A 15,044-nucleotide genomic window follows, 5' to 3' on the forward strand; every position below is an offset into this window, starting at 1 on the left:
ACTCAGTCGCCTAAGCATCCCTTCCAGGTGAGAGAGTTGGTCAGGAAAGTCAATGAATACGTCACTGCAAAAAATAACCATGCAGGGCAATTAACATTCATGTACACTCTTAAAAATAAAGGTTCCAAAAGGGGGGTTTGCCAAAACAGTGATGCCAAAGAAGAACCATTTTAGTTTCACAAAGATCCTTTCAGTGAGCAGTTCTTTTGAAAACCATTTTTTCTTGGTGTCAAGAACATAATTTTTAATAATCTAAAGAACCTTTTTTTTTCATTAAAATAAACCTTCGTTGGAATGGAACAGTTCCATGGATGTTAAAGGTTCTCCATGGAACTATAGATGCTAATAAAGAACCTTTATTTTTTTTTACAGTGTAGGTTTTAAGGTGTGCATTACTCAAATAATGATGCTCAATCCAAAACAGCGTTATAATAATCAAAATATGGCCAGCTTACTCCATATCTTCCCCACTGCAGTAGGCACTGGATTGGTGGATCTTGTAGGTTTCATTGGATGGTGTGTCTGGCCTGCTTGATACAGGACTCATTTCTGACAAAAGCGTTGCCATTCTTTGCGCTGGAAATATATTTCAACCATGGCGTTATCCATTTTTACTAATAAGTCATTGAATTTAACTAATTGTAAAGCCAGCTATTTAACATATAACAATGTATGCTGTTATAAGTGACTGAATGAGTCATTAAACCTTTCCTTAATTAAAAAAAAAAAAAGTTTTATTAGCATAATTAACCACTGTTGAATAATTCTGACTCATTCAGGAATGAAACACCACAGCTGTGCTGCTTGGAGGCACTTTATTCTGTTTTGCTTGGAACTATTTTCGCTGACTGAGTTAAAAAAGAGAAAACATCTGGCAATGCGGTATGTAAAAATGTCCATTATTATTTATTAAATTGATTGTTTTCTGAACTGTAGCATTTAAGTAATATCACAATTCAATGTAAATATCACTTGATACATCCACAAAAAAATCACATTTGCACTGGGTATGTTGCAAAAATGGCTCATTACAGTGAAGTTAGCTCTAAAAAAAGCTACAGTATATTGCAGATGCCACTTATTCATTTGTAATTGTGGCTTTTGTCAAAAAAATTGGGACCACAGTATGTGAACAATCTTAAATCAACGTATTTGTCCTTTGATACTTACTCTCATATTCTTGGGCTGCTTGAACTAAACTATTCCAGTCAAGGTCACAGGCCGCGCTTGGCAGGGGCATGAGTTCAGGATCAGGATGTTGGTCTCTGTCCCATAGGTCAGATTCAGCCTGCCCAGGCAATGCTCTGCATTCTAGGAAAAGACAACAAGTGAGTGTACTAGAAACATCCCAAATCTCTTCAAGTCAAGGTAATACCAGTTGAAGTGCAATTGATAAAACCATTAGAATACATATAATGAAGTAATGCCTTATAGAAGGAATAACTCTTGCCTGTTTGACGTGTTTGCAGGTGGAGATGGATGGGTGTGAGTGGGGGAGACTCTGGGTATGATTGGTGAGCTTGACTGAATAAGGACGAACTTGCGCATGAACTTGACATTTGCAAACTGCTGCAAAGCCCCGCCTCTTTATGTTGAGGTGATGACTAGAAAGAGACAATAAACACATTGCAACATGGCAACACTGCTCACATACCAATGCACAGCAAAACAAAATCTGCTTTTTCACATTATTGTCCTAAGCTGTCAGGTTGTTTAGGGTCATACGGCTGAATGCGAGGTGAATAAATCACATACTGAATCACCCTGAGCGCTGTCCTCTGTGTCATCCATCACAATGAGTTTTTTCAACTCCTCCACCACTGTGCTCTTGCGAACGGGCCGCGGAGAACATGCTGCTCGCAGTGATGCAATCACCCGAGGCTGACCAAACACATTCTTTGAGTTCACATCCACCTGACTGAAAAATATATGTTAAACCACTGCAAAACAAACTACTAACAACATTTCTAACAAATTACTCACCTTCATGTCATTCCAAACCCGTAAGACCTTCGTTCATCTTCAGAACACAAATTAAGATTTTTTTGATGAAATCCAAGAGCTTTCTGACCGTTAAAATTGTCCATGTGACATCAGTTTTTCAACCGTAATGTTTTGAAGCTATGAGAATACTTGTTTTTGTGCGCAAAGAAAAATTCATAAAATAGAGGTTGAACCACTGATTTTAACATGGACTATTTTACCAATGTTTTTACTACCTTTCCGGGCCTTGAACATGTCAGTTGTGTTGTTGTTTATGGAAGGTCAGAAAGCTATAAGAAATATCTTAATTTGTGTTCTGAAGATGAACAAATGTCGGATTTAGAACAGCATGAGGGTGAGTAATTAATCATAGAATTTTCATATTTGGGTGAACTATCCCTTTAATGCATTCTACTACTATTATTTCAACACTACTACACAATACTATTAGCTAGTATTACAAAAATAGTACATTAAAATAATAAGAACACCCTTTAAAAATCTGCTTACCTTTTTACATGGTTGTGCTCAGTGTTTCTAAAATCACTGGTTTCTCTATGTTGTGAGTACTGTGTCCTCTTTTGATTTGGACAGCAGTCATGTTTAGCTGGGCTGGCTTGAAGTTGACATGACCAGTCAGGGTCACCCTGACATGGTTTAATATCAGCATCAACACTCAAGGTAAATCTCTCATGACTTGCCTTTTCCAATTTTGGACAAAGCGTTGTAGGCTGGTCTGCTCTATACTGGCATTCAGGGAATAGATGCAGTGTGTTAATAGAAAGATGATCCTTAGTAGAAATTTCCTCAGTGAAAAAATTCTGTCTCTGACTCCAGATAGGTTGGTCATTTCTAAGAGGTTCCTGCAGACTGAACAAACAGCAGTCCTGGTTCTTGATTAGATGGTCTTCTCTTGGCTGGAGTTGGCTGAAGTGCTCTTTGTCAGGTTGATTTAAGGTCGGTGAAGTTTGAGAAACCACAGCTCTCATCAAAGGAGGCTTTTCCACCATAAAAGTTTTAACTTTTTGTGGTTTGGAACACAAAGGGCTGGCAGAAAGAAAACACAAAGACCATAGACACACACATATTGTAGACACATAAAAACAAAGAATAAGGTAAGCAGTCCATACGTTGCAAAAGGACATACACTGTAAGCATAAAGACAGACCCATTTTAAAAGCATAAAAGTAATTTCATTCCATTTTGAATGTCCATTTTTCTTTGTGATGTTGGTAATTTCCAGCAATACAGCAAATCAGGCTCAGCACTCCAGTGATAAATAAAATAATTACATTTAGGGTCAGGGAACTCTAATGCGATGTGGTGGGAATGTCCCACTTTTTACTGACTGTCCCACCCCTCCCCGTGGGATCTCATGGGTGGGAGAGGAAGGAGGGGCACAATAATATTACAAGAACTGAATCCTGAAAAGCAATCGTGGGCCATCATGGAAATTCAACATGAATTGCACATACTGTTCATTATGACATGATTAATGCATCTCACCTGCTTTCTAGAACAGCAGTTTTGGAGCACGGAAGAGGAAACTTGAGAGCAAAGAACTCCTTCAAGTTGTTTGTAGAAGAAGATCCTTTCAAAGATGTGTTTGTGGACTGTGCAGATTCACAGTGTTTTGATCGTGGGATTTGTGGACTGTAGAAGCCCGGCTGTGTCAGCGGGTGCAGCTTACGACTGTTCCTGGGGGACTCAGCTATGTTCTTGGCATCTCTACCATTCCAGCAGAAGTCATTACCATAGGGTGAAAAAGCACTTGATTCTCTATTTGGCTGGAGAAAATGCACCTACGAAACAAAAATGAAAAATGATAAATTGTCATGATTAAATGCCCCTAATTAACTGATTGTTACTTTCAAATGCAGTTTCCTTTAATTGTCAAGAGCCAAAAGCAATGGTAAGCAGTAACGAAGTCATTTCACTTCATATACATACAAAGTAGGTTATCTTTACCACATTTTCATTTTTAGGAAGATTTAACTACATTTCTATGCACATATGACTTTTAATACACAGCATTTCAGAAAAACATACAATTTCTTGTTTATTTTGAAATTCGAGACCTAAACTCTGCCCTGTGGCCAATTCTAATTATTTAATTGATCATGTCAATGACAGTGCTGATTCCCTAGAAAACAGTGAAACAAATGGAGAATATTAACCAGTGCCTAACCTTAGCATTGTGCAGCACTGGTAGCAAATCGTGGTAGATACCATTAGTGACTGCTGCAACAATATCAGTCCTTGATTTTTCCAAACTCCCAACTGAATCAATAAAGTATGATTGATTTGACTAATGAAATTGGCTATGGTACGGGTTTGTGATTAACTGGAGGAGGGGTGGTCAAACCTTTGGGCAAGAGTTCATAAATGACTCATTCTTGGAGATGTTTATTTTCAATGAATTAATTGTACCAATTAACAAATTGCATTGCATGATTCATTTGTGATTTTGACTGATCCAAGAATAGTAGCACTTAATAAAGCTCCAACCTACAGAAGAGTACAGTAGACTTTAGACTCTTATCTTTTTAAATAGATTAATATTTAAGAAGGGATGGAGTATATAAAATAAATACAATCTCACTCTTGGCAAGCTGTTGTAAGGCACTCTCCACTGGTCCTGTAAACCCTCCCTTTGGCCTCTTCTTTCCCTGCCAAGCAATGAGCGAGTGGCTGTTACCATATGCCATTCTCCTTCTGAAATGTATGATGAAATTGCAGAGGCAAATTACACTAAGCGAAACGAAATACAGACTGAATGCTATCACAAAAACATGTCAACAAAAGCATGCGAAACCTGCTATCAGACCTGTCTTGTCTTTAGTTCTGGAGGGGTTTAATCTTGTGAACTCCACTTGCTCACTTGAAGGCCAGTCTAAGTTGTCTTGCATGGATGAACTACTACAGTGTGAACGATCATAGAAATTTAAAAAGATGGTCATTTTCACCAGGTCAATGTAACGCTTATCAAATATTGTAAAAGAATACATCTCACCTCAAAGGGCTAGTATGCCTTAAGTGTAGAGCTGGTGTCTGTGGAGGAGTTGTAGCGTAATCCAAGTCCCAGAACAATGCAGCCATCTTTCCTGGATTCCAAGTTTTTCCTGAATATCCTTATACATGAACCAAAGATATATGCAGCAACCAAGATGATAACATGAAAAATTCCCTTCCTGATGTGTTTAAGTCATCTGAAATGTGTTTGTGGATTTGGAGGACCAAATGATGGTACAGACTGCTCCAATTCAACCGAGCTAGCGGAGAAAGCAGGGGAAGAGCTGTGTGGGCTCTTCAGCAGCTGAATGGAACAGAGGATAGGATTGTGTTGTCTGGTCTGTTGGCAGTTGTTAGTACTGTGCTTGTTTGCTTCAGGCAACATGATGCTGTTATGTGCACAGCAATAATAAAAATAAAAGATTAACATTCTGTATGTGGTTTAGAGAATATTAGCTAAAAATTAAACCGTAAACATGTATCTATAAATAAATGAATGACGTCTGCTCAATCTCAACTGCACGTTTTAATTGCAGCAAAACATACAAATACTAACAAATTCTGAAATCTAACTTCTCCAAACTGCTTGTAGGGTTGCAGGGGATCCTGGAGTCTAGCCCAGCATCTTGAGTTATAGGCTCTGAAATTCATAATTGAAAAAAAATGTCAACAATCTAGACTTTCTACTGATATTGTAAGTTTTGATGAAAAAGCTTTCATAAAGGAAATCAGGCCTTCATCTGACATTCACATCTGAAATAAATGGCTGATATTTTAGAAATGGCTCAGCCTCCATACTATTGGAAACTGGGAATGTTTCCTCAGAATGTCCTGTTGTTTGTGAGTACCACGTTTTGTGAAGTTTGGATGTTGCTTTCACAAGATACAAGCTTTTTAGTCATTATAGACCAAAATATATCACTCAAAAATATATGGGTTTAACGGAGTTAAACCATATGACTAATTAAAAATAAATAATCTGATCAGTGTATATCCTTTACGAATTAGCCTACTTTCTTTTGCAGAAAAGATATTTTGAAGACATTTATTTTTTTTACAATGTTGTTTTGGACTCAACCCCAACCACTTTCTTCTTGATCTTTACTTGTGAATTTATCTGTGAATCGTTCTGAATAAAATTCCTACTGAACATTATGTACCGTAGTATTGGAAACCTTGTCTATATCAGATGCAGCATCTGTGCCACCTAGTGCAAAGATGGATTTTGTTTATACTGATTTCATTTGATTTTAAACAGCCAATGTCTTACTATCCTGATAAAAATAAAGCAATTTATACATTTAAGGATTTCACATAGGCTACAAGAGAACGCATGACCTGAATTTTGAGAAAAATGCCCTCTAAATCAAATAAAAGTGCAAATATAGTACTGTGATGGTAAAATTAAAGTAACAGTATGTAAGTTTTTACCTTGAAATATAAATTGTAAAAAATCATTCTGATGGTATTAACTTTTAATAAGGCGAATGTCTTCAGTTTCTTTCCCTCGTTTCTCCCAAACCTCTGTTGTGGAGCATGTCAATTTGGGTACAAAATGCAGCGAAAAGAGCCAACTGCAAAAAAAAAAAAAATACACAAAACAACATAATTGCTTTAATGTCCGTCACTGATCAACGAAATGTGCTCCTAATTTTTTTACAAGTTCTCCTAAACAAACCTTAAGCATAGAGCCGTGTTTATACCTTTGTATGGTTTTGAAAGAAGAGGGAAAAACAGTCACATCATGTTCATGTTTATTGTGCTGACAGTCAAACACCTTTACAAAATTACCCAGCATGGGGGGAAAAAAAAAAAAAAAAAAAAAGAGATTATGTAGTTATCACAGAACCAAGAAACCAGAACTGCAAAACTACAGCCAGGACAACAAAGCTCCCAACATAATGATCACAAGCCGTTTACTATTATACAGTACAAAACCTCAACAAGGTGATTTCAAATTAACAGTGCAAACAGTGAATTTGTGCATAAGGAGTAATGGCTCAAATATACCACACACTATTCTCAGTCAAACTGGCAGTCAGTCGTATATTTGCTATTAACAGGGGATGTTTAGCAGCTCATGCTTGCATGCAAAAACCACACAACATAGGAATGTGAAGCATAACAGTTTAACTCACTGTGCTTGATGTGAATTAAAGTGGTGCTTGATCAAAACAGAACACAAAGCACTTTTTCACGTTTTTCTTATTTCAGGTGCTATGCAATGTTAAAGCAGTAGCAAGAAATGTTTAAGAGGTCTCTGTTGTTCTGTGATTCGATTCAGCTTCAGTTTATGGGACGGTTAACAGTGTGCACTTCAATTCAGTTCATCCCCAAGAGACATTTGGTCACAAACATAAGATAAAATTCAGGAAAATTATCTGGCGACTACCACAAACACACTACGAAGATCCAGATTTTCATTAGTATTCAAAAGCATGGCTGTTTTTGCATCTTTAACATATCAAAACAACACAACTGTAATGATTTTCATCTGCAGGGTTAATGTTCATAAAACTAAGCTAATCTTTTACTCATCAACCCCTAAGAACAAACTGCTTAAATAAAAATCTATTTACAGTGTAAAAATACATACAGCTTTTCAAAAGTAGCAAAAACAACAACATAGCGAGGGGCTACAGCAAGTTAATTGACAGGCTTAGATGTTCATCAGTAGCACATTCTCTCCTACCTTCATCTATTCTCCATGTAGGAAAAAAAAAACAAAAAAAAACAGAGGGAAAATCAAACAGTCTGTGCTGAAAATGACAATTCTGAAGAGCCACATTGCCTTTCATTTCTCCGGAAGCATGTTGGTCAGAATGTCAATAAAATTGTCCAGGCCCCAGAGGTACCCTTCCTCTCTGTTGCCCTCCACCCACGGGCTGCGATGGTCCAGGGTTAGAGGGGGTGGCATAGGCACAGTCTTTCCAAAGTCTATCATCCAGATTCCAGCCTTGCCAGTCAGATCATGGACAAATAATAAGGAGCTGCCCACCACCTTCAGGAAAACACAGCAAAGCCGTTCTTATTAGAGCCTGTATTTGAACATCAGCAGTGCAGAATCAACAACAAAGTGGATTTGGGAAATTAAGTTGCAAGTCACCTCATGTGCTTTGAAGAAATCTGATTTTTCCAGCACAGCTCGTAGTTCCTTCAGGCGCTGTTGGTAGCTTCTCTGCGTGAACAGGAAGAGCCAAACAATTAACTTGTTTACATAATAGTTAAATTGATTAATGGTTAAAAGAGAGACAGGCAAAGGAGCCATTATTTCTATCAAGCAGCTATTATTAAAAGCTCGATTCTAGATGTTAAAAAGCAAGATGTAAAACAGAATAAAATACTTCATTTCATATATTTCATTTTATTTCTATGCACATATAACAATATATATTTACATTTACTAAAAAAAAAAAATAGCATGTTATTCCAAAGAATATTAATAATTATAATTTCAATATCTAAGTACTTTAAATAAATACACATTTTAGTTTTAACGAATAATAATTAATATATTGTAAATATTTGATATATTGCCCAGTTCTAATACAAATTTGTGCTGATATTTAAATTCTGTTTCATACAATAAGCTGCTAATTATTTTCATTTTGCGGCCAATAAATAACAATATGGCCCATATTAAAATTCATTAACATTTTGTCTAATTAAAACAAAAATCTAACATTTTAAAAGCTGCAAGTGAATTCAGGCATCACAAAATTATAATGTACAGAAAAATCCAATTGTAAGTAAAAATATAACACTTAATATTAAAGTGTTTTTTTAAGATTAATTGTAAATAAATATTTAAATTAACTGTAGATTAACATCTTTAAAGATTAAATGGAAATGCACAAACAATTTAATACGCAATATTTACAGACACCAATAAATTAATAAATAATATACAATTTTTGATCAATATTGTAAATATTGCTCAGTTCTAACCAGAATTAGCATGTTGTTGTCCACAAAGTCCTCCAGGGCTTGGATGACCTCATCTTTGTACTTTGTTCTCTTGAAGTTAGTGTTACAAGTGCCATCTGATTTCTGAAGACAGATCAAAGGGGTCAAGACATTATATAGAAGGTCAAAAACAGATCAAATAAAACACTAATAAGCATTTCCAATCAGTGTTAGATAAAGATCTCTGTGTAAATTCAGAGGGTTCCTGAATCATGTCTACCTTGATGCCCTCGATGCGAAAGCCCAGCGTGGCGGTTGAGCTGAGGGTTTCTCTCCACTGCATGTATCTGGTTTTGAGTACTGCCTGCTGGGACCGCTCCTCCTCAGTAGGGGCATCTGGGTCCACCGCTATCATTTTTTCATACATGTCTTTGCGTGGCTGAGGACTCTCGCGGGCCTTCCTCAACTCTTCCTCAAGGTAAGTCCTACAAGCGTGCATGTATACAGGTCAGCATTACCACAGGAATAATTATTTAGTATGAAAACATTATCAAACAGGCATCACAGGACTGGTCCATTATGACATGAACAGAGCTGCTGGCATTAGTGATCATATTTCCTTCCACTACTGTTTGGACACTGCCGTCTACTGTATTATAGTTTTAGCCAAAGATGCCACACCCATAGAAAGCCCAGAGTCCAGATATTGACAGCACTGATTAAATTTACAAGCTCCAGTCTGAATGCCTGACTGCAACACAATTTCCGGAAGTCCAGCTGCACAAGTTTTTATCAGTTTGGCTGGAAACTGTGTTTAAAAAAAAAGCTGAGTTGACGATGATGATAAGTGCTTGTGAGCGGAAATGCACAGATTTTTAAATTCTGTCAGATACTGATATACTGCTAATTATTTTCATGTTGTGGCTGATAAACAATAAATGGCCAATATTAAAATTCAATGCTATTTTATTCAATAAAAAAAAGATGTAGATTTTCAGATTTTAAGTGAGTGTTAGATGGTGGCAAAGGTAATATATATATATATATATAAAATGAATATATGCATGAACAATGAAATATACAGTACAATATCTACAGATACTGATAAGATAAGATGAGGAAGAATAAGTTGTTAGAATTGGCAGATTTTATCAGTTTTGTGGCATCATATCTTTGAAAGATATTCAGAGTTTTGTAATTAGATACCCATAAGCAAAATTATAAATCCCACTTTGTTTTCCAATTAGTCCTTGTTATTATTTAATTTAGGATTAAATCACAAAAATGTTCTTAATATCTAGATACACCATAATTTTTTGCCTATTAAAAACACTGAGCTGAAACAGCAAAAAAAAAAAAGAAAAAAAGAAAGAAAAAGGGACCACAATCATCAACCAAAATCGTTATATGTTAGTAACACTTCTTCGATTATGCGTTTAGACTGTAAGTGTTTATTCTGTGCACATAACATAAGGTAAATATATCAGCAGTGCGGATGCAGGGTGACCAAAAATGATGCCAGAGTAGCAACATGTAAAATTTGTCTAAGAACTTTATCATGACAGGTGTAAGTCGTGGGGTTAGAGAGTCGGACTCGTAATCCAAAGGTTGCGGGTTCGAGTCTCGGGCTGGCAGGGATTGTAGGTGGGGGGAGTGAAGGTACAGCGCTCTCTCCACCCTCAATACCACGACTGAGGTGCCCTTGAGCAAGGCACCGAACCCCCAACTTCTCCCCGGACGCCGCAGCATAAATGGCTGCCCACTGATCCGGGTGTGTGTTCACGGTGTGTGTGCGTTCACTGCTGTGTGTGTGTACTTTGGATGGGATAAATGCAGAGCACGAATTCAGAGTATGGGTGACCATACTTGGCCGCATGTCACGTCACTTTCACTTTCACGTCACTTTAATGCATCACCGGAGAACAACTACAACAGCATAGTTCATTACACAATTTTACTTAAATTGTCCAGTTTTCAGCTAAATGAAAATGTTAAATTCAATTTCTGTCAAAAAAAAATCATTTACTAATGCTGTTTACATGTAGTCGTTTGTATACACAACTATGCCATGACTAAAACAAATTTTTAGCGTGCCAGAGCATTATTTTGGCATCACCTGCCCATAAACCGCACATAAAAACAAATATAGACTGTGGTTGGTCACTTTGCATGCTGGTCAGATTGCCTCTTCCTGTTTGAATAGAGGTTCTTGGCTAAAATAAGATGCAATTTGTACCAGTTTTACCAGTTAGGCAAAAAAAAAGAACTGAATTGCTGAATTCACAAATCACAACATCCTCACCGGCTCCCCATTTTGCAGTCCATGATGCAGGGAGAGTCAAAGTCAGCGAGGAGGTCGTCCATGAGGTTGTAATCCTGCTCATCATGCTGAGTCACGCCATAGTATCCAGGAACGAAGGGCTGCAGAGAGTCGTTCATGAGCTGCAGAAAACACTGCTGCTCGCACTCACAGTACTTCTTTAGCAGCCTTCCATCACTCCCTGTCTGAAAGTTTCCTAGTGGACCAAACAAAAACACGCAGAGTCACTCAACACAGCAGCAAAAACACCAAGTAAACATGACCATAAAACAATAATAAAAATCTAAGCTTAAATGTGACAAAATGATCACCAAAGGATTAAGTATCACCAATAACATTGTAAAAAAACCTCAAGCAAACCTGCATGGCCGACCACCTGCACCCAGGGTGAGCGCTTTTTCACCGTCACTGGAAGTGGAGACCAGTTCACCATGTTCTTGGTCTTCTTCCACTGATCAATCTTTGAAGAGAAGATATGAAAGAAACAAACAGATGAATGAGACTCACGTCAGTCAACATCCTATGACTACGACCCGCCACACGGTTCACAATGGTTCTGTAACAGGGTTGTTTGTTGCTAGAGACTTTTCTTGTCTTCTCATTTTCCTATACAGTGAGCCGCACTGGGGCACCGAGTGCATTCAGTCAACCTCAGACTCCAATGGGCAACTCCCTCTCCTCTATTAGCCACAGGTCGAGTTTTTCCCCATGTAGCAAATCATTGACGACAATCTCGGACTAAAAGTCATCAAGCAATACCATGTGGCTGTGATTAAGAAATAGCTAATCTTAGAAGGACGTTCATGAAATATTTACAGACGGCACTTGTTTTGCAGCCAGATAAAATGAAGGAGCCAGTGTGGCCACTAACGTACATGAGATGAGAGTGTACATCTTTTTTTATCTTCAAAGGTTTTTAATTTTTTGAGGTAAGCATGCCTTTTTTTTGTGAATTAATAATTCATAACTGTCATTACATTTTCAACATTTTAACGTTGGCAAAAAAATGCCAACAAGATCTCTTCAGTGGACTGATAAACCTTTCCATCCTACTGTACACAATCACCTATGCCACTGTAACACATGACTGTGTATGCGGTATAACAACATACAGTAACAATGAAATAATCACAGTCTATCGAGAGTAAAGTGTAAGCTCTCAGTATGAAGCCAATTAACCTCCAAACCTGTAGAGTTCTCTATGCTCTCAAAGCTCAAACTCTCACTCACTCTTGGCTAGTGGAAAACCAGTCAGACAAGAATGACATTCACCAGAACAAAGCAGGAGAGGCCCACCATACAGCGCTGGAGGTGCATCCATCTGCTGACCTTATAAGTTCAGTTTCAATGGACTATTTACTCACTATTGTGATTTTCTCAGTGGGCATTTAAACTTAATGATCCAAAAAATCAAATCCTATTAAATATTACCATCAAGAGGATTGGAGGCTGTTTAACTCAATGCAGAATATATTCAAACACCTTTATAGTTGCAATGATGAATATTCTTAGTTGATTTTATAACATGTCATTGACTTTACATGTGACTCACTGTTATCCCAATGATGTTGGTGAATGACCTTCTTAAGAGACATTTGTACAATTTAGATGCACTAGCATACAAACCTCTGACTCCAGTACCATCAGAACATGAGAGGAAGGAAAGTAGTTTAGGAAAACGTGGAATTTTTCCCTCCATTTACAAACAATGATATGACCTGACACCCATAATGTTAATCAGTTATAACGAGGATTACTCAATAACTGCATAGGCCTATTTTGATCTTTAGCATGCACCTGTGTGCACTCTTGTATTCAATGCACCTGCTATTAAAAAGTTGCCAAGGTGACTATAGTTTCCACTTAAATATCACTTAATGTTTTGTTAACATTTTACAACACAGTTCTATTTGTTAACATTGGTTAAATGCATAAATTAACAAGAATTAATAATGAAAAATACTTCTAAAGCATGTATTAATCTCAGTTGATGTTTATTTCCACATTTAATTGTATCTGTTAATATTATTTAATGAACCTGAGGCCACAAGAACTAACAATGAACAGTTGTATTCTTATTACCTAACCTTAAAGATTAAGAAATACTGTAACAAACATTGTTTATTGTTAGTTAACAAAACCATGTTTTGGAGTTGTATTACGATAGCAGCAAGGTATAGTATACACAGGTTTCCCAGTAGGACATTAGTAACTATTATTTAGACACTTTTGTATGGTTCTAAATGACTAGTAAGTAGCATGTTACTAGTATTTTTTTCTAATAGCATGACAGAACTATAAAGTAGTAGCCAATATGACTAGTCATTGACAATTAAAACAACAACGGTATCTAATCAGTTCAAATGTTACTAATAGCAATTGATATTTACTAGTCTCGTGTAAATAGGTAGAAGTATCTAATTAATATGTACTAGTAAAGCTGAAATGAAAACAAGTATTTGAATACAGCACCTTTTACTTCTAAAACTGACGTTAGTTATCAAGGGTGTAAAAAATACTGAGAAATTATATTTAAGTTCAAGTATAGATACTATGACAAACATTTTATTCAATTAAAAGTCTAAGTACCTAGCCAATGAAAGTAAAATACATCCACATTTAACTTAAAAACAAAAGTAAACACTTTTCTTTGCTTTTTAAATAGACTTTTGATGCTTGAAAGTGCAACTCTAGTAAAGTACAAATTCCTCAAAATAACACTTAAGTAGGCATATAACTCAAACTTCTGCCTAGCGACTACCTGAATAGATATTAGTGAATAAGTTACCTTCTCTAATGAACAGTTAGAAGTAGTAAATTGAAAATGTCTCTAGTCTGGTTCCTACTGGATTATCATTTACTAGAAATTTAAAAAAACGGCTAGTAACATAAAATAGATACAGGTTAAATTAGATTGTCTTAGTTTTGATTCTCACCGTGAGCGGTTCACCTGAAGACTGATTATATTCGCCGTAACCCATTAAATCCTCTTCGCATTCCTCAAAAGAAGACGCTGGCGAAAGGCCGGTTGAGGACGAGTTGGACAATTTTCTCAGCGCCAGGGACGAGGCGGGAGAGCCGCTGAGCCCGCTGTCCGAGCAGATGGACTCCTCGTCGGGGTGAGGAGAGCCCGAGCAGGGTCCACATTCAGTGGCACACGGCTCGCAGGTAACAACCAGCTCAGGAACAGCAACGCGAGCGAGTCTGGAGAGATGCTCCACTGGCTCCTCATGATGGCTGGGGTAGATATCACCCATACCCGCGCAGGGTGCCGGGGTATCGGGCGTTTTAGTCATCTCGCTGTTTCTGGTCTATAAGATCATTGAGGTTGTTGATGGGGCTTATCCAGATACGCGTACTAACCGGCTCGCACTGGGCACTGCCGCACCTTGCGTGACGCGTCGCGCTGCTGCAGAATAAAAGCAATATTGGGCCACTCTCGACGCTAAGGTGCCGTGATCACATTCTTTTAGCCTCTGAAAATAAACAATAATAATCACCTGATTTAAAGAACCCACAAATATTGACGTACAAACAACGCTGATGTGTCTTTCAAGTCTAGTTTAAACAGTATTATTTGCTCAATGCATAGGCGTGTTGTTATAGTGTTGCGTTAAACGCACTACACATCTTTGCCCCGCCCACTTTTCTTTAAAGCTACAGAGGCAAAAACGAACTGGTTAAAACACATTTAATCAGATTTACAGCGCCACCTAACCTGTGGTTCATAACGCTTCTTAAAAACCCTGAGTGCATTTGCTTAAAGTACTTAAAGGCCCAGTTCGATCAAAAAAATGTTTTTTTTAAATGTTTGAGGATGTGA

The 15,044-nt window shown here is 37.3% G+C and overlaps 1 protein-coding gene across 1 annotated transcript; it reads right to left on the reverse strand.

Moving 5' to 3' along the window:
* Positions 1-6,733: 6,733 nt before the first annotated feature.
* On the reverse strand, positions 6,734-14,847 carry LOC306862166 (inositol-trisphosphate 3-kinase C-like). Its single transcript, XM_079404837.1, has 7 exons — positions 14,158-14,847; positions 11,582-11,681; positions 11,204-11,417; positions 9,182-9,386; positions 8,944-9,045; positions 8,102-8,173; positions 6,734-7,996 (listed from the first exon to the last, which is right to left on the reverse strand). The coding sequence occupies exons 1-7, from the start codon at positions 14,515-14,517 to the stop codon at positions 7,790-7,792; spliced, it is 1,260 nt and encodes a 419-aa protein (XP_079260963.1). The 5' UTR covers positions 14,518-14,847; the 3' UTR covers positions 6,734-7,789.
* Between the last annotated feature and the right edge of the window lie 197 nt (positions 14,848-15,044).

Source organism: Barbus barbus (assembly GCF_936440315.1).
Source record: "Barbus barbus genome assembly, chromosome: 43".
NCBI classification, from domain to species: Eukaryota; Metazoa; Chordata; class Actinopteri; order Cypriniformes; family Cyprinidae; genus Barbus; species Barbus barbus.

Excerpts from the sequence above, each read along its gene's own strand:
- LOC306862166 (XM_079404837.1), bottom strand. The coding sequence starts at position 14,517 with ATGACTAAAACGCCCGATACCCCGGCACCCTGCGCGGGTATGGGTGAT. Across the intron at positions 9,046-9,181 it reads TTCGCATCGAGGGCATCAAG|AAATCAGATGGCACTTGTAA; the intron begins GTAGACATGATT and ends ATCTGTCTTCAG. Across the intron at positions 7,997-8,101 it reads ATTTCTTCAAAGCACATGAG|GTGGTGGGCAGCTCCTTATT; the intron begins GTGACTTGCAAC and ends GTTTTCCTGAAG.